The 24,225-nt window shown below is 42.4% G+C and overlaps 1 protein-coding gene across 1 annotated transcript in view; it reads left to right on the top strand.

Annotated features, from left to right (window-relative positions):
• Positions 1-16,938: 16,938 nt before the first annotated feature.
• SH2D3C (SH2 domain containing 3C) overlaps positions 16,939-24,225 on the top strand; it is a 32,017-nt gene continuing 24,730 nt past the window's right edge. Inside the window, exon 1 of the mRNA XM_033961183.1 lies at positions 16,939-17,019. Within this exon, the coding sequence (XP_033817074.1) occupies positions 16,939-17,019 (81 nt within the window). The remainder of the gene's footprint in view (positions 17,020-24,225) is intronic.

Genomic DNA, 24,225 nt, shown 5'->3' with positions numbered 1-24,225 from the left:
GAAAAAGAAAAAAGGAAAGCACATACTAGCTAACTGAGCTTTCAGGAAAACCTCATAACATTCTAATTAGGCTAGTTCTTATCTATTTTCCTTTCTCCAGTCGCGAAAATGATAAGAAAGTAGACAGTTGAAAGGACTCAAAGAAAGCATATTTTTTAGAGGAATAAATGAATGATACATTTGCAAGGATATCGCAAATAAAAAGTCGCTCCCAGAGTGCTGTGCTAAAAATAGTGGCGTTTTTGGCTCAAAGTAAAGGCTTTTCTAATTAAAAATGATGGTGTCTGTATTAAAGGAGGCATAGCCCCTGATGAAACTAGGGGCTCCTTTTATTAAACTACACTAGCGGGGTTAACACACGTGACTTTTCATCACGCGCTAACCCCCGCGCTGGCCTAAAAACTACTGCCTGCTCAAGAGGAGGCGGTAGCGGCTAGCGTGGCCGGTGGTTTAGCGCTCGGTATTACGCGCGTTAAATCGTTAGTGTGCCTTTGTAAAAGGAGCCCTAGGAGTGAAACAGTTGGGCAGCCATCGGGCATAAAGATACGTGCCTTTCCTTTACAGCACTCTATACACTTTATATTTATACAGAGCGGGAGGAAATTTAATCCATATAAAGTATTTTGTTGCATATGCTACTTGCTAAGACCAATGATGAAACCACCACCCCAGTAAGGGTACGAATAGATTTTTTAAGTAGTACCTTGGTTGTTTGAGGTCTAGCGAAAAAAATCCATTTAATACAGTTTTGTTCTCATTATTTGGTGTTTATACTCATTTGGATATTTCTTTAAGTTTCCTTATTTAGTTGACATGCACATTTGTAAACCATTATATTAATAAATAGACAACATATCTCTAACATTTCCCCTTCTTACAGAGGCCAGATAAGGTAATTACTTTTTTAAATTACAGGTCTTCCATATTTACGGGGGTTAGGTGTGCTACCCCCTCTGAATACCATAAATTTGTGAATAAGTTTCCCTCCATTTTTGTGGCAACATTTCAAATCTCCCCCCACCCACCCCGGTCTCTAGCAAAGTCAGAGCAGATGCCAAAGAAAGAAGAGGCACATGTACGTGCACTGGAACAGCATGCTCTGAAAATGTGCCCCTTCAGCGTGTTCGTTGAGCTGTGCAGTGGAAAAAGCAGCTCTCTTCTGCGTGTTTACTGAGCTGTGTGGTGGGAAAAGCAGACAGCTTTTTCTTCTGCCTTTGTTCTTGCCCCCCCCCCCCCCCCCCCGGAAAAAGAAGCAGGTTTTTGTTCTGCCCTTCAATCCTAGCTGGAATTCAAATTGTGCCTCCCTGTAGTTGCCCTCCATACTCTCCGCCTCTCCCCCGCGGGACATAACAGCTGGCCTCGTTTCCCGGTGCGCCACCTCCCCTCCCAGGAAAAATCTCCAGTGTTATGCCTCCACCATCTCCCTGCAGTTCAGCTCCCTACTCTCGCGAATAATTAAAGTCGCAAATACCAAACCCATGAATATGGAGGGAGACCTCATATTCAGGCTGTGATCAAAGTGGAAGAATTAATACTCTGCTAGGTGGATTCACATAGATGGCATTATGGTAGTGAAAAATAAACTTATACAGATATAACCTAAACTTTTCCTAGTGAGACAGAGAATGATTTGGTTAACCCACACATTGTATGCAAGAATTCACCAGTGGCCTTTTCCTCCTCTCTCTCTCTCTCCCCCCCCCCCCCCCCCCCTCCTATACCTCTATCTCTTCACTGGCACAAGCAGCAACTCTAACCTGTTGCTCATGCCAACATTGTCTCTCTCTCTGATATCACTTCCATGTCCTACGTCTAGGAAGTGACGTCAGAGGGAGAGCCGATGCGGGTAGCGAGTTGGTAATGCTGCTCGTGCCAGGGAAGTTAAAAGAGGTACGGGAAAAAATTTCACTTCCCCAATGACTAGTTGGGAACAGGATTTGGGAATCTCACTCCCGCTAGTCTGCGAGCCACACCTAACCTCGTGTACAGTGCGTCCCTTAGGGAGTGTAGATATCACTTTCTCAACAGGGCGTACATTACCCCAGCACAACTCCATCGCATGGGATTTCTAGTCAGGAATGTGTGTGCTAAATGTTCCCTGAAGAGCACTACCTATATTCATGTATTTTGGACATGCCCTGATGCGCATCTTTGTGGGAAGAGAGTCTGTGCATGTATGCGGTGGGTGTTGTGCCTGCACTCTTATGCTACTCTTATTAGGATTTCCTGGAGATTCTACTCTTAGAGCAGTGTATTGCAAACTGTGTGTGGTCCGAGAGTCCAGGTGTGCCATGAGACACTGGGGAAAAGGAGAGGCACTGGCGCCAGCTGACTGCTTACAGGTCGTGCCTCTCAAGAGGCACATCCTGTAGACCAGGGCGTCTCAAAGTCCCTTCTTGAGGGCCGCAAAATCCAGTTGGATTTTCAGGATTTCCCCAATGAATATGCGTGAGATCTATGTGCATGCTTTCAATGCATATCCATTGGGGAAATCCTGAAAACCCAACTGGATTGCAGCCCTCTAGGATGGACTTTGAGATCCCTGCTGTAGACAGTCAGCCGGCACCTGCACCTCTCCTTCTCTCCATGCCTCTTCCCTTCCAGCACTCCCCACTGGTGGCTCAAGGCCCTATCTCGAGGGCCTTCGTGCGTGCATGGCTGCCAACGTGACGACATCATGCATGCACATGATGCCATCATGTCAACATCCGCTAACTTCCGGATGCTTCGAGCCGCAACCACCACGTTTAGTGTGCCATGGCTTCGCAAAGTTTGCTTGACACTATCTTAGAGGGAGGGGAACTTTATCATGGGTTCACAAACTGAGCTTATTGGGTCACTAAACTATATTGCAGATTTGGACCACCTCGCAACCCCCCTCATATTGGACTTGGAAAGTGCATATTACTAGATTGATTGCTTGGGAGATGCATGACGCTTGGGTAACATATGAAAGGAGGAAGCTGTTTTTATCCATCTGGGGCTCATACTTACAATCCTTGACTCCAAGAACCTGTAGTCATATATTGAATAAATTGGGGGATACACCTCCTTAGGGGCATTCGATTTGGAATCCCCCTTATGTTGGCTTTTCATTTTGCGGTGATCTCCCCCTTCTCTTATACTGTAGTACTTTGTCCTGATGGTGTTCTCAGACTCTGGGCTTAGCAACAGTGGGTGGATGTGGAGGGTAGGGGTGGGATGGGGCTATTGATTTGGACTTTTTCTTGTTCCATGATACATGTTTTCTATCTTGTAAACTTTTTAGGTTTCATCTCGAGCTTTTTGTATCACTTCGCTTATTTGGATCGGGAGTGGGGGTTATATATCTTTGTTGAGTGCTGAAAATGTTATTCTGAAAATGTGCCTCTCACTCTCGCTACGTCACTGATGTTCACTATCCTTTTATATAAGTTACATCTCTTATACTCTAATAAGACAAAAAAGAACACCAAATATTTTTATTTTTTAGGGACACTTGGGGCTCCTTTTACTAAGGTGCATTAGGGCCTTAACATGCAGAATAGCGCGAGCTAAACCTTAACGCCAGCATTCTAGAAGCATACCGCATGATGTAGCGCACAGTAATTTCATGCGTGCACTAAAAGCGCTAGTAAAAGGAGCCCTTGATTGTAAAAAAAAAAAAAAAAAACAACCCCAAACCAAAGGCTGCAGTTGAAGAACTTCAATTAAACTTCATTTGAATATTTTTTTTTCTTACAAGTTATTACCTCACCTGGAAGCTCTCTGAGTTTCATCCTAGAGTCTGGAATTGTTAAAATTGTGGGTTTCCAGAGAAACACCAGAAATCGCTGTGCGCCAGTGCTGGTGAATCAACCCATGTGGGCAGAAAGGAGACAAAGTTGACCTCATCCTGCATGGACCAAAAGGAAAACAGAAGATACAGTACTGGAAAACTATGTCGCAGCAACAGAGCTCTTATGGCTATACCCTTAATTGCAGAAGCTATCTGGGCTTATTGTCAGTAAATTTCTCTTAGCAGTGATGTATTCAGGGAACACAGGAAGAAGCTGCTTAATAACAGCTTTAACTTGGGTGGCTATCTGCCGAGACCAAACTTCTCAACCGCCACTAAGCACTTCCTGGAATCTTTCATATTTTTCTCTGTCTAGCCTTGGTTTAGTTTTGAGATATTCTATCATTGTGAGTTTACTTGGAGAAATTTTGCTGTCTGTATTCTATTATTGTGAGTTTTTGTACTTATTAAAACAAAAAAAAATAGTCTTGTTTAAATAGATTATAGTGGGTTCTGACAGAAGTATGACCTGTTATACAGAAATTCCCCTCCCCCAAAAGGATAGACCTGAGTAATGCTTTTCCTGCCCTGCAAAATTAAGATGCTCCAGGAATATCTAATGTGATCTTGGCAAATAAATATTTATGGTTTATGTTTATTAAAATTTGATATACCGCCATAGCATACAGCGGTTTACAATAAAATACAGCATAGAAAAGAACTCCATCAATATATAGAAACAGACCAACAGTATCTCAAATTTAAACAATCTTAAAATACAATTTTGTATTACTGTTTCTCCATGATTCTGGCAGGTTATGACCTGTTCTTACACTCACTCCCCCAAAGAACAACCCTGAGTTCTTCAGAAAGAAAATCTGAAATAAGTTCAATAAAATAAATTGCATCCAATTTAACATATATTATGAGCCCAGAATAAAAATCAAAAGCTTGTACTGCTTGGAAACTCCATAATTAAAGGAATCAATTTGGGATCATAGTTGAAGGGACCGAAAAAAAAGTTAAATGCCTCCTGTGATTCTCAGCTAGTAGGAGCACAAACCAAATTAGGGGAGTGTGTGGCGCAGTGGTTAAAGCTACAGCCTCAGCACCCTGGGGTTGTGGGTTCAAACCCACGCTGCTCCTTGTGACCCTGGGCAAGTCACTTAATCCCCCCATTGCCCCAGGTACATTAGATAGATTGTGAGCCCGCCGGGACAGACAGGGAAAAACGCTTGAGTACCTGAATAAATTCATGTAAACCGTTCTGAACTGCCCTGGGAGAACGGTATAGAAAAACTTGAAGAAATTGTTTGTGACATCAGAGAAGAAAGTAAGGTTATAAAATTAATATTGTTATCCATTTTGGAACAAATGATTTGGCTAGAAATAGCATCTCTGCAATAAAAAAGAGATTCCAAATTGTAGGGGAGAGCGTTAAACCCAATAGTCCAGCGGAACCTGGTCCTGGTCCTGGAAGCACTCCAACCAGTCGGGTTTTCAGGATATCCACAATGAATATTCATGAGAGAGATTTGCTTTTAAAACCTGCTGTTGGCCAGAGTATTTTCCGAAGCCTAGTGGGCACCAAAAGCCAAAGGCCAGTCTACCTCTCCCTGACCAGTAATGTTACCCTCATGCACCTGTTCTGAAACTCCTGCTGAAGTCAGTGTTCTAGGCAGAGACAGAGAGAGGAAGGAAGGAGGGTGTGAGAGTTTCGGATCAACTGTTGCAGTTTAATCTCCTTCCGCATCTCAGCCAAAGACTGAAAAGCAGACATGAGTGACAAGCAGAAGAAACCAAACTTTAGAAAATTTAGTGAGTATTTCTTCTTTCTGCCTGAATTTCTTTTCTGACCAAAGAAGATTTGTTGAGACCCCATCCAAATGCTGAAGGATCTGTACTGAGAATTCATTTGTCTCCATCCCTTACTTAAAGGGGTTTCTAGAAGATTATTCTCTCACAGTTACTTGGGTGGAGGGGCTGCCAGCATTTCTTCTGGCTATTCTTCTCTTTTACTCAATTATTTTCACAGTCAATACTTTTTGCTCTAGCAATATAGAAGGCAAAAAACAATAATCCAAATCCTTTCTGTTTGTAAAGTAGCATTTTATTTGCAGGTGGTGGGCATTGATTCTTGCTCAGCCCCTGCATGGGAGGTGCATCCTTTGACAATGCCCCATTGAGAGAAGAGATGGTGGCAGATGATGTTTAATTTGAGCAAGTGCAAAGTGATGCACATGGGAAAGAAGAGCCCAAATTATTGCTACAAGATGCCAGATTCCATATTAGGAGTCACCACCCAGGAAAAGGACCTAGTGCTATAGTTGATGATATGTTGAAAACCTGAGCTCAGTGTGCAGCGGTGGAGAAGAAAGCAAATAGAATGTTAGAAATTATTAGGAAAGGAATAGAAAACAAAGATGAAAATTGTTATAATGCCTTTGTAAAGCTCCATGGTGTGACCCTCGAATACTACGTGCAGTTTCAAAAAAGATATAGTGGAGTCAGTGGCTTAGTGAGGGTAGGAGGCACCTGGGATAGTGGCGCCCCTCCTCTCCATCCTTCCGCTCCTTCCTCTTCGCCCCCCATCCACTCCACACCCACGTCCATCCCTTCCCACCCCTTTACCTCTTAAAACCTTCACCAGCAGGAGCAGCTTCTTCAGCTTGCTGCTCGTGCTGGCTTTCCCTCTGACATCACTTCCTGGACCTGTGACCCGGTGAAGGAGTCTGGGATTTCCTGAGTGTTGAACTAAGTTTTCTCTTTAATAAAATGCTGAATTATGTTTAGCTGCAGACCTAACTTAACTCATGTTCTAGCCTGCCTGCATTTTAGCTTCTTATGGTTATCTCAGCATACACAATATTGTATTCCGCCCTCCTGGATATGTAACAGAAAGACTGAAGGGCTTAGATAAGTGACCTGCCAGTGTGAGCTTAGGACCAATGATTGTTAAGAAAAGTAACACGTGAAAAGTTTTTTCTAGAATTCAGTTGTATAGCCAGAAAAATGAATAAATATCTCTGTAACTTCCTGGTTTTGGGACTTCTGAAGCTGCCAACTTGGTGCTCAGGAGTCGCATATATGCTGAATAAACCATGTTGCTTTCTTCAAGTCTCTGATTATTGTCTCTGAGTGACCTTTTACCAGAAGTGATTTCAGAAGTGATTTCAGAGGGAGCTAGGCGAGCACGAGCAGTAGGCTAGACTATAAAGAGATACAGGGGGGGAGGAAGGGAAGAGCACAAGCATGGCGTGGAGGTGGAGAGGTATTGGCGCCTCCACCAAATCATGCCTGGGGCGGACCGCCCCCTCACCCCCCCCCCCCTTTCTACGCCACTGAGTGGAGTTAGAAAAGGTATAGGCAAAGATGACAAAAATGATAAAGGAGATGAAGTGGTCAGAGGAAATATTTGGCAGCATTTAGTGCCATTGAATATCCCTCTCACCAGCACTTAGAAGTACCTGATAAATCTGATAAGTGGCTTTGGAATGTCGACCCCACTGTTTTCAGAAAACTGCTTTGATTCGCAGAGTAGTTACAGGGCAGACTGGATGGACCATTCAGGTTTTTTTCTGCCGTCATTTACTATGTTTTCCTGCCCAATATTCAAAATATTTATGCTCCTGCCTTTGGAGTCTTTTAACTGAGCTGTATTAAGGAAATGGGCTTAGCACGCCCTTACGCAGGTCTTTTCCATGCACTACGCCCATTTTTGAGGGGCCATAAAATAGCCTTTTTCTATTTGTGTCATTTCTGGCTGTTCACTAATGTTGATCAATCAAAAATAATACAGAAAAAGAAAAATTAACCATAAATACTTAGATCCACAAAAGGTTAATTGACTGAGAGAAAAAAACCCATCTAATTAAATGATCTAATTAATTCAATAAAGTGAAGGAAAGAATCTCAGAATTGCCACTCCAAGGATCATAATAATATCATCCATACAAGGGAATGTGGCGTGGGAAAACCTTCATATATCAATGTGGCTTAATTTGCCACTATTTTATAAATTTTACAACTACACTACTCGGTAATTTTTGATTTTATACTTGAATTGAAAACTTATTCTTATTTTAATTTAAAAGTTACTGTGCAAATAACAATATTAAATTTTATTTTTTTCAAAACTGTGCAAATAGCATTATTTACTGTGCAAAATAGCTGTGCAAAAAGACAATGTAAACTTATGTACTCATGACATCAGTTGAAGCCTTAACTAAGCACTTATCTTTCAACTTGATTTATGTTGTAAAGCTAACGCCGCTTTACAATTTTGAAAAAAAGAAAAAAGATCTGTGCACTAATGTTACCATTAGTGTGCGGTCATCAAGGTGTAAGATCCCTTACTGCCACATATTTCATCTGCATTAACCAGTTAGGGGGGAATTAATCAACGGGCGCTAAGCAATTTAGCACATGCTAAAATGCTACAATGCCCATTATATTCCTAATAGTGTCAGCATTTAACACATGCTAATCGTTAATGCGTGCTAACACAGTTAGCATGTGCTAAATCACTTAGTGCCCATTGATAAATCCCCCCCCCCTAATGTGAAGTAATGTCAGCATGCTAGCTGGTGCATAAATTTAGGAGCTCAGATTTTCTTTTAATATCAGGTTGTTTAATCTTACAAATTCTTCTCTTTTCCTTCTCCTCCTCAAATTAATTAATAACCATCTCCCTCCCTTTCGTTTTACCTTTTTTATAGAGCTATTTAAATTCAAAGGTTTTGGAAGCTTTAGTAGTCTTCCTAGAGCCTTCACCTTCCTGCGAACTTCCAGTGGCCCTGGTATTCTCAGCCCTTCTGAGCAGACTCAAGATGATTTGAGTACAGGACCCAGAAGCTCATCCTATGCCAGATCCTGTGACATGTACAGCCACATGGGCACTATGCCAAGGTATAATTTAGAAAAGAGGCATAAAATATGCAGGACTCCATCTGATGTACCTGCAGCAACTACATCAACCATCTCAAAGCCGACAGTAGCCCGTACAAGAAAGTCTGAGCATCAGGAGCATGGCAGGTCCATGCCCAGAAACCTCTGTAACCCAGTGGAAGGAAAGAAGAAAGCAGATATGAATGTATCTCCTGTAATGCACCTCGAACAAGCAGAAACCACAGAGACAGATTCTATAGGAAACTTTGCAGAAACTAGGCACAAGGCAGAATCATCCAGCAGTCTCATCTGTATGGAAGAAGCACCAGATCTACCTGCAGTTGATACTCACCTCCAGGGCGAAGACAAGAGAGAGAAGCTGCAAGTTCCCAGATGCAATACAGATAATTTGGAATTAAACTCTATGGAACCCCAACGAAGCAGGTAAGTTTATGGTGTGCAGATCCTAGTCAGGTTTGAGGGAAAATCTATAGGAAACATCCATCTTTACTCCTGGGACATACATGACAGTCACTCCCCAAATTCATATGGGTTTAGGTCATGCATTTGATAACTAGGGTTACCAGATTTTTAAAGAAAAAAAAAAAAAAAAAGGACACGTGGTCCTGCCCTTATCTGCCTGCAGTCATGCCCTGTTCTGTCTTTGGCCCCTCTCTATCCTCTCAGCCCTACCCCAAGTCACACTCCCACACAAACCTTTGTCGTCTTGAGCTCAGGGCCGCATCTGGAGGACCTCTGAGCATGCGCAGATGTGACATGATGATGCTGCGCACATGTGTGCAATGTCATTGTGTCGCATCCCTCAGATGCGACCCTGAGTTCAGGGTTTCCAAAACCAAGACAAACTGCCGGGATTTGGAAATTCGTCCAGGCACCCAGACAGTCCTCTAAGAAGAGGACATGTCTGGGTTTTTCTGGACATCTGGTAACCCTAGATATATTGCCTTTCTGTGGTGCAACGAAAGCAATAGATGGAAATGGGGTTGAGGGAGGGAGAGAGAGAAGGGGGCAGATGCTGGATGGAATTGGGGTGGAGGAAGAGAGGGGAGCAGATGCTGGATGAAAGAGGGGAAGGGAGAGAGGGGGCAGACGCTGGATGGAAGTGAATAGGAAGAGAGGGGGCAGTCATTGGATGGAAGTGGGGAGGAGAGGGGGCACACACTGGATGGAAGGGGGTAGAGAAAGAGGGCATATGCTGGATGAGGGAAGAAGACAGAGTTAGTGAGATACTGGGGAGTGAGGAAAAGAGGTGGTAAGCTGGACTGGGGTGAGTTAAAAATAAAAAGCTGTAAGTAGATGTAAAAAAAAATGGGAGTTTGAGTGGTAAAGAGTAGGAGCGAAACCTTAGATTGCAGATAAAGGCCAAATGGCCTATCCAGTCTATATGTCTGTAGCATCCTCTATCTAAGAGATTCCACGTGCCTGTCCCATGCTTTCTTGAATTTAGACAGTTTTTGTTTCCACCACCTCTACTGGGAGACTTGTCCACACATCTACCACCCTTTCTTAGGAGGGGAGTGAAGAAGTATCAGATGGACTGGAGAGGCCCTAGAAAGAGAATTAAGAGAAGACAGAGGAAATCAGAGACTGAGACCAATCTGATTAGAAAAATAAAATGACTAGACAATAAAGTTAGAAAAATTATTATTTTTAATTTTGTGATTTAAATATGCTGATTTTGGAACATATATAAATGTATATTTTGCACAGTACAGGGGGAGGTATATTTCCTATTTCTCTAATGATAAACTGTATGCAGAGTGTGGCTTTTTAGGAGTTCAGTTTAAATTTTTGTGTATATATTTTTATTTTTAATTGTGGTCCCATATTCTAGACTTTCTGAGGCTCTGAGCGTGTGACTGAGATCACGTAGTCTTTAACGTGGAAAAATTATATGAAGCAATCTTTAGCAAGCTGGCTTGTTTATTTTTTTTTCCCAGTAAATACTGGTATATCAAAGTTCTGAATCCCACTGCAATATTTGTGGTGCTGTCTTTTCAGGTGTTTCTTCTTACTCTTTTGTTAGCCTGTAAATCTCTTTGGCCAACTAATCTAGTAAAGGTGGCATATTAAGTATCTAATAAACGCAAGGTTTTACTAAACTACAGTAGAGGTTTCTACCACGGGCTGGTGAGGTAAGAGCTCTGACACTCATAGAATTGTTATGAGCATCGAAGCATTTACCTTGCAGGACTGTGGTAGAAACCTCTACTGTCTTTAGGAAAAGGAGCCCAAAGTAAATATAGGGCCCCTTTTCTCAAGCTGCTCTAGAAGTTTTTAGCACAAGCCAGCATGGTAAATACACCTTGCTCTTTGACTGGTGCTCCTAGGAGGCTCCCCAATTTTGGAAGCTGTGGTGGGGAAGGGAGTTGCGATTGCCTAAGATAACGACAGATTGTCTTGAGCTACCACTGAGTCCCGATATCTACATGATTCATTGACTTCAAGATGGGAGGGGGGAAGCACCGAAGCAAAAGATGGCTCAAGATGCCTCGATCCCTTGAGCTGGCCCTAGCAGTCACATCCCAGCACTGGAGATCCTTGGGTGTAGTGATACAGAGCAGGCAATGCAACAGTATCCCAGAACTAGAGATCCCCGGGTGCAGCGATACAGCACAGGCAATGAAGTCATGACTCGGTACTGGAAATACTAGGTCCACACAAGGATAAGTGAACAATATTGTGCCATTTGAGAGGGAACAGAACTTTCTGCATTTCTTTCTCCTACTAGCCCTTTTTGGAGTGGTGACTCTTTCAGAGGAGTATCCTATGGTGGCAGAAGCAGAAGAAAATGCTGCGGGAGAGATGGCAGATGGGTTTCATTTTTTGCCAGCATAACTGCTGCTTAATTGAAGACCTTCATAGTGTTCTCTGGATGCAAGAAATGTGGTAATTCCCTGCTTCTCACAAAGAAAGCTGAAGACTGAATCAGGAAATGTGGAAAATCATAGGCAAATATTCACACTCCATGGTCAGCGGAAATGACTAGTCACTGTCTCTGCTTTTGTTTTCTTGCAGTTTCGAGAATGATTTGGACCAGGACAGTGAAAGTGTGGCGGTAAGTTCAACCCTTTCTCTTCTCTCTTTGCTGGCTAATTTGTTCTTTCTATTGCTTCCTCCACAATGACAAGATTAGGGTTACCATATGGCTCCAGAAAAAGGAGGCACTTTCATTCATTCCTTAGGACCATCAGAGGTGACACTCTCAATGTATTATCAGTGGGAGTTACTTTCACCATATCTCTTCATTAGTCCAAGATAGCACTTTTTTATTTTTTTTACTTTAGTATTATTGACTTTTCAGATGTGATATACTTTATAAAAACAAAGCACTTGCATTCATATCAGGGGGTTAGTTCAGCCAACACCGAAACCATGTTTCATCATTATAGGCTGTTTCAAGGCAATCTCCCACTATAGAAAAACAATACAGTGTTCCCCCGCAAATTTGCAGTTCACGGTTTCACTCATTTGCGATATTCTTCGACCCCCCCTCTTCCTGTACTAAAGTCAGGCTACACCAATCAGGAGCTGCGTGTCAAAGCTTCCTCAGTTTTCGTGTTAATTTTTTATTTATGTTCTGTAAGCTTTGACTTTATCGATTGGCTACTTCTGCTTACGTACACTAGAGCACAGGGGTATACTATTGCATAAACTACATTGTTAGTAAGGCAAGAAACTTGAACCCGAGATTTAATGGATATGCCAGTTTGTGGATCAGTCCAAGATGATCCTGCCAAGACAGAATCACACCATTGGCAAGACCCGCATGCTTGAAGAGAAATCTCATCCGAGACAATATTAGCTGGTAACTTTCTGTTAAAAACTTCACGTTTATATGCAGTAATCAGATGCGTTTGAAAACATTCATACTGTTGTAAAATCTCCCAATGATGGTGCTCACTCTTGCTGATTTTAGAGGCTAACTGAGAATATGGAATGATACAGGCCAATCTATCTTTATCATCTGATCGTTTGTATTGTAGTAGAAGTGGACGCTGAGCATATCTTGCTCTCAGCCATACTGCTCGAACAATCTTCTTTGGATAAGCACGAGCTAAAAATCGATGAAAAAGGTCTTGAGCCTGCATAGAAAACTCAGCTTCTGAAGAGCAAATTCTCCGCAAACGTAAAAATTGGTTTATAGGCAAGCTCTTCTGTAATGCATAAGGATGATTACTATGGAATCTCAGATATGTGTTCCAACCCACTTATTTACGAAAAAGAGTAATATTGAACTGAGACTCACAATGAATTACGAGGGTCATTTCATAAATAATGCACACTATTTTTTTTAATTTACATGTTTTCTTTTTTTTTCCAAGTATTTCTTTACAATCCTTCAATATAGTCTCCCTGCTTTGCAAGTCCGTTATAATGAGATTATACTGTATAGTTGATTATATGCTTCAGTCAAATAGCTTTCTCGTGCTTACACCACTATAACACTGCCTTTATCAGCACATGATATAGTGAGATCAGTAGTCATCTGAAGATCTCTTAATGCTTTAAATTTGTCATAAGACATATTATTACAAACATGGGTACCAGAAAAATTCTGTTCAAGAGTTACAAGGTCTTTCTCAATCTATTCTTTAAAGGTGATAATTGCTGGATTCTAAGGCCCAGTAGGAACCCATCTCGACTTAGGTTTAACAATAGAGATATCTGGGCTAGATAGTTGCTGAGAAAAGAAATTTATGCAGAGCAATAAAAGTTTGAAAAGGGTTATAGGATATTGAGGGGACAAAACCCAACCCGAAGTCCAAAACCCCTATTTGCACCTCAGTCAGTTCAATGTGAGAAATATTAATCACAGTTTGACACACTTTTCTTTCGAGTGTTATATCGTGTACCACCTCTGTTGCTCGTGGACCTTCCACATCGAGATTGCAGCCGCCCTTTAGCTGGAAAGGATTGTTGATTGGTCTGTGCAGATCCACTGGATGATTCATCCACAGAGCTGGGGCCAGATTCGCCTGTAGTTTGGTCAAATGCAAGCTGCTTCGGCCCTTTGCAGTCTTGCTGTGGTGTATCCACGTATACTCTTTATCCTGTTGATAATCTCCCTCATCACGTTTATATTTCTTGATCTTAGTCTGTCTAAGATCATCGCTGAAGGGGATCATAATTTGCTGAAGATCTGACAATTATTTATTAAACTCATCCAAAGAGCCTTTCTGTTGCATCATTGTTTGCATATCATTAATCTCTTGTTTCAACTGATTTTCAACTTGCCCAGTCGTCTCAGTAATGAGCAGCATAAGATCACGACTGCATCTATTTAGAATACGCATCCATTTATCCAGGAACACTTTATCACTATTATCCACGGTTCTTTAATTATACAGAGACCACATGGGATCATATTCTTCTTAATATTGTACCACATTGTACCAATATTGTACCACATTGTACCACATTGTACCAATGTGCTCCCATGAGGAATAAATTAAAGTATTTCTTTAGAAATATTTAGAATAAGCAATGCTGTGGATATTCTAGTGCTTATGCTTAAGGCTTTTTTGAATTGCGTGCCTAGAAAACTGAAACGCTCTTCCGGAGTCTGTCATAGGGGAAAACACCCTCCAGGGATTCAAGATAAAGTTAGACAAGTTCCTGCTGAACCAGAACGTACGCAGGTAGGACTAGTCTCAGTTAGGGCACTGGTCTTTGCCCAGAGGGCCACCACGTGAGCAGACTGCTGGGCACGATGGACCACTGGTCTGACCCAGCAGCGGCAATTCTTACGTTCTTTTGTTCTCTCTTCAGAAAAAGAAGGACAGATTGAGACATCCGGGTTTTACTTCAGTTGCTTTCAATGGAAGTAAAACCTGGATATCCCAATCCGTCCTCTTTTTTTCTGGAACCATATGGTAACTCTAGACAGTATTCCATAGAACTCATTACACACTAGCACTAGCATCACAGCCTGTGATTAACAGGCAAGCCACAGTCAGACAATAGGCTGGCAGAATTCTGATCTGTATAGGCAAACTAGTATACTGATTCCTGCCTCTTATTATCCCTGCATGATGAGAGCTCTCTCTACCTCTTTTTGAATAAAGCCATGGAATGGAGAGAACTCCTCACTCACACAAAAGGGCTGCAGAGGCACACACACTCACGCACAGATTTTTCTATGCTTGGATTAGATAATTAAGTTTTCAGCTCTAGTTTAATCTGACATCGCTCCATATTCTTTTCAGACTGTAGAATGCTAAAATGAAATGTGCAATAGATTCCACTTATGTTCAAACTTTGCTCTAGAATGGTCACCAACCTCCAGTCACTTGCCTTGTTCAGTCTACCACAAACTGTGCTTTTCTTGGAACACTGTACGAGGGCGTGCTGAAAAGTTCTCAGCTCAACCAAGAAGAGAATAACATGGATTATGGTTAATGTGACCATACGTCCCATTTTGAACTGGACTGTCCCGTTTTTAGATCGCCTATCCCATTGTCCCCACGCACAGCTTCGGGATGCCGAAATGTCTCATTTTCAGAGAGAGCATCCAGAAGCTGTGCATGGGACAACGGGCCAGGGGATTGCGGAGCCCGGGATTTCTCCGATGCAGCTCAGATCAGCAAAGCGCAGCTTGGATCAGCACAGATCAGGTGCGTGCAGCCATGACTGCACAACGTCAATTCTGATATTGGAGAGGAAGTTCCAGGCTTTTCTCTCTGATATCACAATTGACATCAGGGGAGTGGAGGCTTGTGTAGTTGCGGCTGCACACACCTGTTGCTGCAGCGGCTTGGAGAAATTGGAAGCGGCTTGGGGGGGCATGGAGAGAGAAAGAAGGAGGGGCAGGGAGAGAGAAAGAAAGACAGAAAGGGGGGCAGGGAGAGAGAAAGAAAGATAGAAAGAAAGAAATATTGGATGCACAGTCAGAAGGAAGTGCAACCAGAGACTCATGAAATCATCAGACAACAAAGGTAGGAAAAATTATTTTATTTTCAATTTAGTGATCAAACTGTGTCAGTTTTGAGAATTTATATCTGCTGTCTATATTTTGCACTATATTTAACAGGGTCTGGGGGAGGGTCCGGGAGAGGGGGGGGGGAAGAATCCCGTTCCGTTTTGAGAAAAAAGAAATGATTACCCAGAGGGTGGTGGACACCTGGAATGCACTTCCAGAGGGTGTGATACGACAGAGTACGCTACAGGGTTTCAAGAAGGGTTTGGATGAATTTCTGAAGGATAAAGGGATTGAAGGGTATAAATAGAGGATTGGATGATTTCCGGAAGGAAAAGGGGATTGAGGGGTACTGATAGAAAGTTACTATGCAGGTCCTTGACCTGATGGGCCGCCGCGTAGAGGTACTCCTTATGTCCTTATGTTACGTTAATTATGGTTCAATAAGTGATCTGAAACAATGTCAAAACATAGAATTTTGTTTCTGCAAATTGGCATTTAACGGAATAAGATAACACTTTTCAGCTACAGTGACAAAATAGCACTCAGGATTTAGGAAGTTGGTTGGTTGGCTGGGTTGGTTTCAGCACCCCCTCGTATCTTTAACTCTTTGAACTGACCTTGAACATTAAAGTTTCAAAGTGGCCCCCAAAACCCATATTTGAGTGAGTCTATGGAGTTTGGGCTGCTTAAGGGAGTGGGTCATGACTTCCATGTCTAGAAAACATGTTCTGTATTTTATGTTGTGTGTCTCTTCTGTGGTATGGTTGACTGTGATGCCTTTCTATCCAATAACGGATTTATTTTCCCCATTTCTTAATTGTTTTATAATGTATACCACTTTGCCATGTTATTCAAGAAGGGTGGAGTAGTAAATGCAAATAAACCATAAACCACATTTATTTAAGCCAGTATTAGCTTTGACATACTTCAAGAGCAAATACACCTGCTAGAGAAGGTGATATTAATCCCAGTCCCAGTTCTTTTTGCCTGAAGCTGTCCTCACACAATTAACTGTAGGTGCTAAAGTGGTGAAGGACGGACCCATCATTCGCTCTCATACCTGATTCCCCAAAAAGACATTGGTTCTATGAGGTTCTCTCCCCCACCAGTCTGGGAGGAGGGGGAGTGAGAGGAGGGCCTGAGTGAGCTTTACTTGCAGGCTATTGGATGACAGGAGCCCCTCCTACCAGCTTCTTTGACAAGAGATGAGGTAATGCCTGGACTCAAAGGCAGCATGAAACAGAGGTGCCCGTGCTGTTCCAGAAGCAAGTGAAGCCACAGAAAAGAGCTAAAGCGTAGCTCAGAGGACAGCACTGTTCACTCTGCTCCTGTATGAAATGCTTCTCAAGCCATGACGGAGAGGTGCAGTCTCTGGAGTGCCCTGTCAGCAGCTGCCTGCTGCTTTTATCGGGGCTCCTTCATGCAGGTGCAGGTAGGATGGGGGATCCTCTCTGTAGAACATACTCTCGTTTGGCTTTCCTGCTCTGTGATGTGAACTGAAACTGTAGCTCTCTCTCTAACACAGAATCAGAAGACAGAGACATCCTGGAAATAAGCAAATACCAAGAGGCAAGCTGTGGTTATAAGCAGATGGGGGCAGGGGTGAGTGGCAGCAGGTGGAAAGAGGCAGAGGATTTCTAGATTGCAGGCATAGATTTCCCTGAGAACAGCATGTTTATTTCTGAAAAATATTGCATCAAGAGTTAGAAATATTCCTTTACCATGCCCTGAGGGACAATCAAGAAAACCAGGGTTTCAGCATCCTGTATCATTGGATGCTGAAACCCCGGCTGTGCCTGGTCTCTTACTGAAACCGAGTTAGTATGAGATAAAGGCTCTGGTCCTGCAAGAGTTAATGGTGAGACAGAGTCTCAGCCACTGGCACTGAAGGGGTCAGAGGTGAGGTGGAGACTCAGGCATTGTGGGTGGTCAAAACTGACTAGAGCACAAGCAGTACTAAGGTTGTTAGGGTGGGGGCTCACAGTTTAGGAGAGGGATGCTCAAATATTGTTAGGACTATGAGTGAGGGAGAGAGAGGAGTGTTCAGGAATTGCTCGGGTCAGTGCTGGAAAGGGCTCAGGCATTGTTGGATCTAAGGAGGAGGGGGAGGTGATCTAACTTTGCCTGCTTTCTTATCTTTATGTGAATTACAGAGTGAAATGTGCTTTGAGTGACTGAGTTTGCAGCTGACAGCAGCATCTCTGCACCTCAGCTAATAGCCTCTTCCCTTCCTTTAGAGGAATGACATCATTTTCAGCCAATAGGAGCCTGTGAGCAGGATGCAGCAGGCTCAGAATGACAGGCGTTAATAAGGATACGTGGACACCTTTTGAGCGTCAGCATTTCCACCCAAATCCCAAGAAAAATGGGCCTTGCTCTATATAGCATGAAGAGGGATACAGAACAGAGATGTAAATACCTGGCTCATTATACAGTTCTCATGGATCAAACGGGAGTTAATGGTCATGGATCAGAGACAATATGTTTGAGAATTATAGAATCACAGGTCCTGTCGGGAGCTTTATTTAACTTACCACAGTTTTCTCAGACAGCTTTGTTCCTTCTGCAAAGGAGAACCTTGTATCAGTGATTAGAAGCCACTAATACTACAGTAGAAGATGCATTACCATTGTTTTTGGAAGAAAAGAGCTTGTTTATTATATTGTATATGTGTTCATGTGGTTGTCATGTGTGTACATTTGTATGTACACTGCAGTGCATGTGTAGGTGCCCCTATCTGTGTGAATTCATGTCACCCTATGTGCATTTCACAGTTTGAGTGCAATTCAGTGTATACTTGAGATGTGTGTGCACTAGTGCATATAAGAAAGAGACAAAGAGAATGAATCTCATCAGCCTACTAAACACAATGATTTAAAACAAAGCAAGAAATAGTAATATAAAAAGGCCGTTTTACTCCACTAAGACATGCTGAAAAAAGGCAGCTCTCAGAAGTGTAACATCCCTTCTATAAAGGGTTGAGCACACCCTGCGCAATCAGTGGCAGAGGAGGTTGCCATAGCAATAGCATTTGCTCTAGGCCTTACTGCCTTCATGGGAGCATGGTGACTTGGACCTGTCCTGCCTGTCTCCCCGGACTATGCTTTGGAACATTGCTACTACGACTACGTATCATTTCTATAGCGCTGCCAGATGCACGCAGCGCTGTACATTAACCATGTAAGAGACAGTCCCTGCTCGACGGAGCGTACAATCTAATCAGACAGACAAACAGGACAATTAGAGTAGAGAATTACAGAGGGAATGACAAATAGACTTTACAGGTGAGACAGTTAGGAGTTAAAAGCAGCCTTGGATTTGAACACTGCCAGAGGTGGAGCTTGAGATACTGACTCAGGTAGTCTGTTCCAGGCATATGGTGCAGCAAGACAGATGGGATGGAGTCTGGAGTCAACAGTAGAGGAGAAAGGTACAATTAAGAGAGACTTACCCAATGAATGGAGTTCCTGGGTGGCAGTATAGGGAGAGATAAGAGAGAAGATATATTGAGGAGCTGTAGAGTGAACACACTTGTAGGAAAATAAGAGGAGTTTGAACTGTATGCAGAAGCGGATAGGGAGCCAATGGAGTGACTTGAGGAGAAGGGTGACATGAGCATAGCAACAATGGCGGAATATAAGGTGTGCAGCAGGATTTTTAATAGACTAAAGGGATGAGAGATGGTTTAGTGGAAGACCTGTGAGAAGCAGGTTGCAGTAGTCTAGGTGAGAGATGATGAGAATATGGATAAGGGTTTTAGTAGAGTGTTCAGACAGGAGAGGTCAGATTTTGGCAGTATTAAAGAGAAAGAAATGACAGGCTTTAATAGTCATTTGGATTTGTGCAGAGGAGAAGAGAGATGAGTCAAAGATGACCCCCAAGGATGTGAGCTGATGAGACAGAGAGGATAAGAGTGTTATCCACAGGAATAGAGAATGGGGGAAGAAGAGAGATGGGTTTAGGAGAAAAAATAAGAAGCTTAATCTTGGCCATGTTTAATTTTAAATGGCGGCGATGTCAGACAGGTAAGCTGAGACTCGGGCCTGTATTCCAGTAGAAATGTCAGGTGTAGAAATGTAAATCTCTGAGTCATCAGCATAGAGGTGATACTGACAGCCATGGAATGAGATCAGAGCACCAAGTGATTAAGTGCACTGTAGATGGAAAAAAGCAGAGGTCCTAAGACTGAGCCCTGGGATATACCGACCAATAGCAGGATAGCAGCAGAGGAAGATCCACCAGACCACACACTAAAAGCATGATGGGAAAGATAAAAAGGAAATATAAGAAAATAACATTGTTCTGAAACCCAAGTGAGGACAATATATCGACAAGTAGGTGGTGATCAACAGTGTCAAAAGCAGCAGAGAGGTCAAGAAGGATGAGGATAGAATAGAGGTCTTTGGATCTGGAGACATTAGCAAGGGTGGTTTCTGTAGAGTGAAGAGGGCAAAAGCCCAATTGAACCAGGTCAAGAATAGCTCGAGATTAGATAAAGTCAAAACAGTGGCAGTGAACAACACGTTCAAGTAGCTTAGATAAGAAAGGAAGGAGGGAGATGGGACAAAAGTTGGAAGGGCAGTTAGCGTCCAGTGAAGACATTTTTAGGAGTGGTGTTACTATGGCATGTTTGAAGGCATTAGGAACAGTTGCAGTGGAAAGTGAAAGACTGAGGATAAGAAAGATAGCGCTATCTCTCCTATTGTCATCTCACCTAAGTAGACAGGTGGGGATAGGGTCAGAGGAACAAGTAGTGAGTTTGGAGGAAAAAACAAAATGTGCAGTTTCCTCTTCAGTGATTTCAGAAAAGGAAGAAAAAGTGGCAGGGGATGAGGGAGGTTGACAGAATGGACCGGGGGAGGAAGAGGTGCAGGTGAGCCAGTTGAGAATTTAAGACTACTCTTGCGAGCTTTATTATGGAAGTGCTCAGCCATAGTCTGGGACGAGATTGAAAGGGGGGGAGGGTTGGTGGTAAGGGCATTTTGAGTAGGGAGATCAGTGTGGCAAAGAAATGGCGGAGGTTGGATTCAAGTGAATCACTCAAAACAAGTGTAGTAGTCTTGTTTTGCAAGTGAAAGAGCAGATTAGAAAGAGATCAGCAGGAATTTGAAATGCATGAAGTCAGCATAAGTACGTGATTTTAGCCAAAGACGTTTAGCAGATCAGGCACAGAAGCGTAAGTAGTGGATTTTAGAGCTCAGCCAGGGCTGGGGTTTGGTATGCCTCACAGAACATGAGATGGGAGGAGCAAGGGTATCTAGAACAAAGAATAGAATTATAAGAAGACAGCCTAGTCAACAGACTTGCATAACATAGTGTTTGAGAGGAGGGATGATGAGACAGTGATGGCGAGAGTGCAAGGGTTAATACCCTGAAGATTCCTAAATGTATTGGTAGAGATAGGCTGGGTCGGGAGGGGGGGGATTAATTGTGAAGGTTATCAGATGATAGAGAGGTGAAGAACTGAGGTGGAGAAATTGGCAATTGAGCAGTTGGAGAAGACAAGAACATCTTAATAGATGGGAAAAGTTTGCCATTTTTGTGGTCTAGAGGTAGTAACAAATTCCCCAGTCTTCCTCAAAGCCAAGACCAGGTGCCAGTATATGATTTTCTTTTGCTAATTCTAGTAACAGACTCTGAAAACTTTACCTCCTCCAAAGAAATTGTCACATAATGAGGCAAGTAGACAATATGAACAGGGGAAATATTAGGCTACCTAGAGAGATGTATTACTGAACAAGCAGAATAGTGGAAGTGACCTTTGCACAGGTCACTGGTGTGATCTCATCTCAACTATTGTGTGGAACCTAAAAGGCCACATCTCTAAAAGGATAGTAGAGGCAATCCACACATGGTACGTTATCTGCATCAGAATCCTTTCCTATTGATATATAATGGGAGAAAAGCCGTACTGAATTAGGCTCTAAAAATGAAGGGATATAAGAGAATGAGGACACGGGGCTCAAATACCAGCCAGTTATAAATAATGGCAACATAAAAAGCAGTAAAAGGTCTAATGGACTTTCAAAGAGACCCGCTCTGTCTTAAGCACTAAAATTTACATATAACAATATCATAAATAAATGTAGGAGGGATCCTCAGTGTGAAGGGAGAGAATTCTCCAAAGCTTACACACATTGGTGAAGATTACATAACCTCCACCTGCACACCATCACTGAATCCCTTCTGTGTGCTCAAATCAATCAAGTGAGAGAAGTAATAAAGTGATGATAATAATAATGAATCACAATCTTTAGTGCTAAAGTAAAGACAGAGCAGGGCGCTCCAAAAGTCCCCCAGCTGACTCCTAGAACAAAAAGGAGACTTAGCTTGAAGGCCTGGTCTGGAGTGTTGAAAACACCGGCGGGTGTACAGAACCCACTGCCGAATCAGGTTCTACCAAGCCCGGTTTCGGAGACTCTGGGTCCCTTCCTCAGGAACCTGTAGATTGAATGGACGAAAGTCATTAAGCCACTAAAGATTATGATTTATTATTATTATCACTTTATTATTTCTCTCACTTGATTGATTTGAGCACACAGAAGGGATTCAGTGATGGTGTGCAGGTGAAGGTTATGTAATCTTCACCAATGTGTGTAAGCGTTGGAGAATTCTCTCCCTTTGCTTTTCCTTCACACTGAGGATCCCTTCTATATTTATTTACTATATTGTTATATATTAATTTTAGTGCTTAAGACAGAGCGGGTCACTTTGAAAGTCCATTAGACCTTTTACTGCTTTTTGTGTTGCTATTTAGTATCTTGTGCAGTATTTTTTGGAATTATTCTTAGCTATAAATAATGTGCAAAAATAAAAAAATTTTCAATAAAAGAAAATCTTATAGGACATTCTGGAGTAACATTAGGAAATAGTCTTTCACAGAAAGATTGATAGATGCTTGGAACAGCCTCTCAAAGGAGATGCAGTAGGCAAAGAAAGTAATAGATTCCAAGAAGGGATCCTTGAGCTGACTGACATGAGAGACTAGCACAAGAGTATATTGCTGCCATTCTGAAGAGACAGTCTCTGGAATGGTGAGGGGGTCAAAGAAATCCTTTATCTAAGGGATTTGCATTGGTGGGTATTAAGGGGAACTCTTTATTCTATAAAGAGATTGGGAGGGTGAGGGGATACAGGATTCTATACCAGGTCCAGGGGGTGGGGGATTAATTTGTTCATTGCCCTTTAACTTGCTTTTTGGGAGTGCTGGCTTGCCCATTAGCAGGACAGTGCTTCTGGGAGAAGTTAACAATATTATGCATAAGCATAGCTTGCAAGGTTTAATGCATGCATTATGCATTTTGCATAATGAATTACTCTGCATATGTGTGATGCTTTACAGATCTTTCTTTTTGAGTGTGCATTGCAGTAAAAATCATCTGTTAAGCTAGGGTTACCATATTTAAGGATGGGAAATCCTGGATGCATGGCCCTGCCCCATTCCAACCCTTGCACTGCCTTATTCCACCTCCAACCAACCCTGTTCTGCCTCCAGCCCACCCCCAAAAAGCCTCATCTCTTTTTTGCCGACCTTCAGGCCGCATCTGGAGGGCCACCAGTATGCGCGGATGCATGTAATGTCATTCACGCATGTTTGTTAAAGGCCCCCCTGACACAGCCAGAGTTCAGGGCTTTCCAAAATCTGGACAAATTGCTGGGTTTTGGAAAGTCCATCCAGGAATGCGGACAGTCCTCTAAAAAGAGGTATTCCCAGATGTCTGGTAACCCTACTTAAGTTGCATTATTGGCAAATAATGTACATTATTACCATAACAGAGCTTAGGAAATAGAGGCCTTAGATTGAAAGCCCTCTGAGAAGAGAAATAATTTTGTACCTGATAGAAACTCCCTTTAGTTCATGTTTGGAAAAATGAATAATAAAAATCCACTCATTCTTTCTCTTCTTTTGAGCATGTCTGAGTTTAAGGATGGTGACTGATTGTGAGTTAACTTTGTATTTCAACTCTTGTTGTGGATTCATGTTTGTCGATGCTGTTAAGCACACCTGGAAGCCTATACTAGTTACTGGCTTTAGGAAATCTGTTTCTGTAAGACTCGTGCCACCTCCAAATCTTGGAATGCTCTATCTCAGCATACACTGGCTCTTATGATTAATTAGATTCAGGGATGTAAAAGAGGCAAATGATTTGTGATATAGAAACAGCAGAACAAACAGCAGACCAGACAAGTATGTAAAGAAAAACAATTTATGGTAAAATATGTTTATTCAACAAAGTGCAAACATGACAAAATAAAACATTTTTCATATAAATCCGCACATTATAACCCTCACCCTTCTCCCCCCCCCCACCCGCCCATATCCTCTTACAAACCCAGAGTGTGAGAGTTCAAGATCCATCCAAAAGTGTTCCCAAATTAACTGAAAACGATGTCCCAGAACACTATCCAATGCTGCAAAATGTCTGCGCTCCAAGGAAGCGTGAATGAGCATTAAAGCTCTCCAGTGACTATAGGTCGTGGGGGGGGGGGGGTTAAAGAAAAACAATTTAATATCAACAAAATGTGCCTGACATGGCCACGTTTTGCCCAAAGGCTGTGGTAGAAGCAAAACAGTATGGGGCTCATAATCGAAATTTAAATACATCCAAAAACCTGCACTTGGACGATCTAAAAGAGA

This window comes from Geotrypetes seraphini, chromosome 10 (assembly GCF_902459505.1).
Source record: "Geotrypetes seraphini chromosome 10, aGeoSer1.1, whole genome shotgun sequence".
Classification (NCBI taxonomy): domain Eukaryota; kingdom Metazoa; phylum Chordata; class Amphibia; order Gymnophiona; family Dermophiidae; genus Geotrypetes; species Geotrypetes seraphini.
Note: the sequence above shows the minus strand (reverse complement) of the source record. Positions and strands in the feature narration are given on the sequence as shown.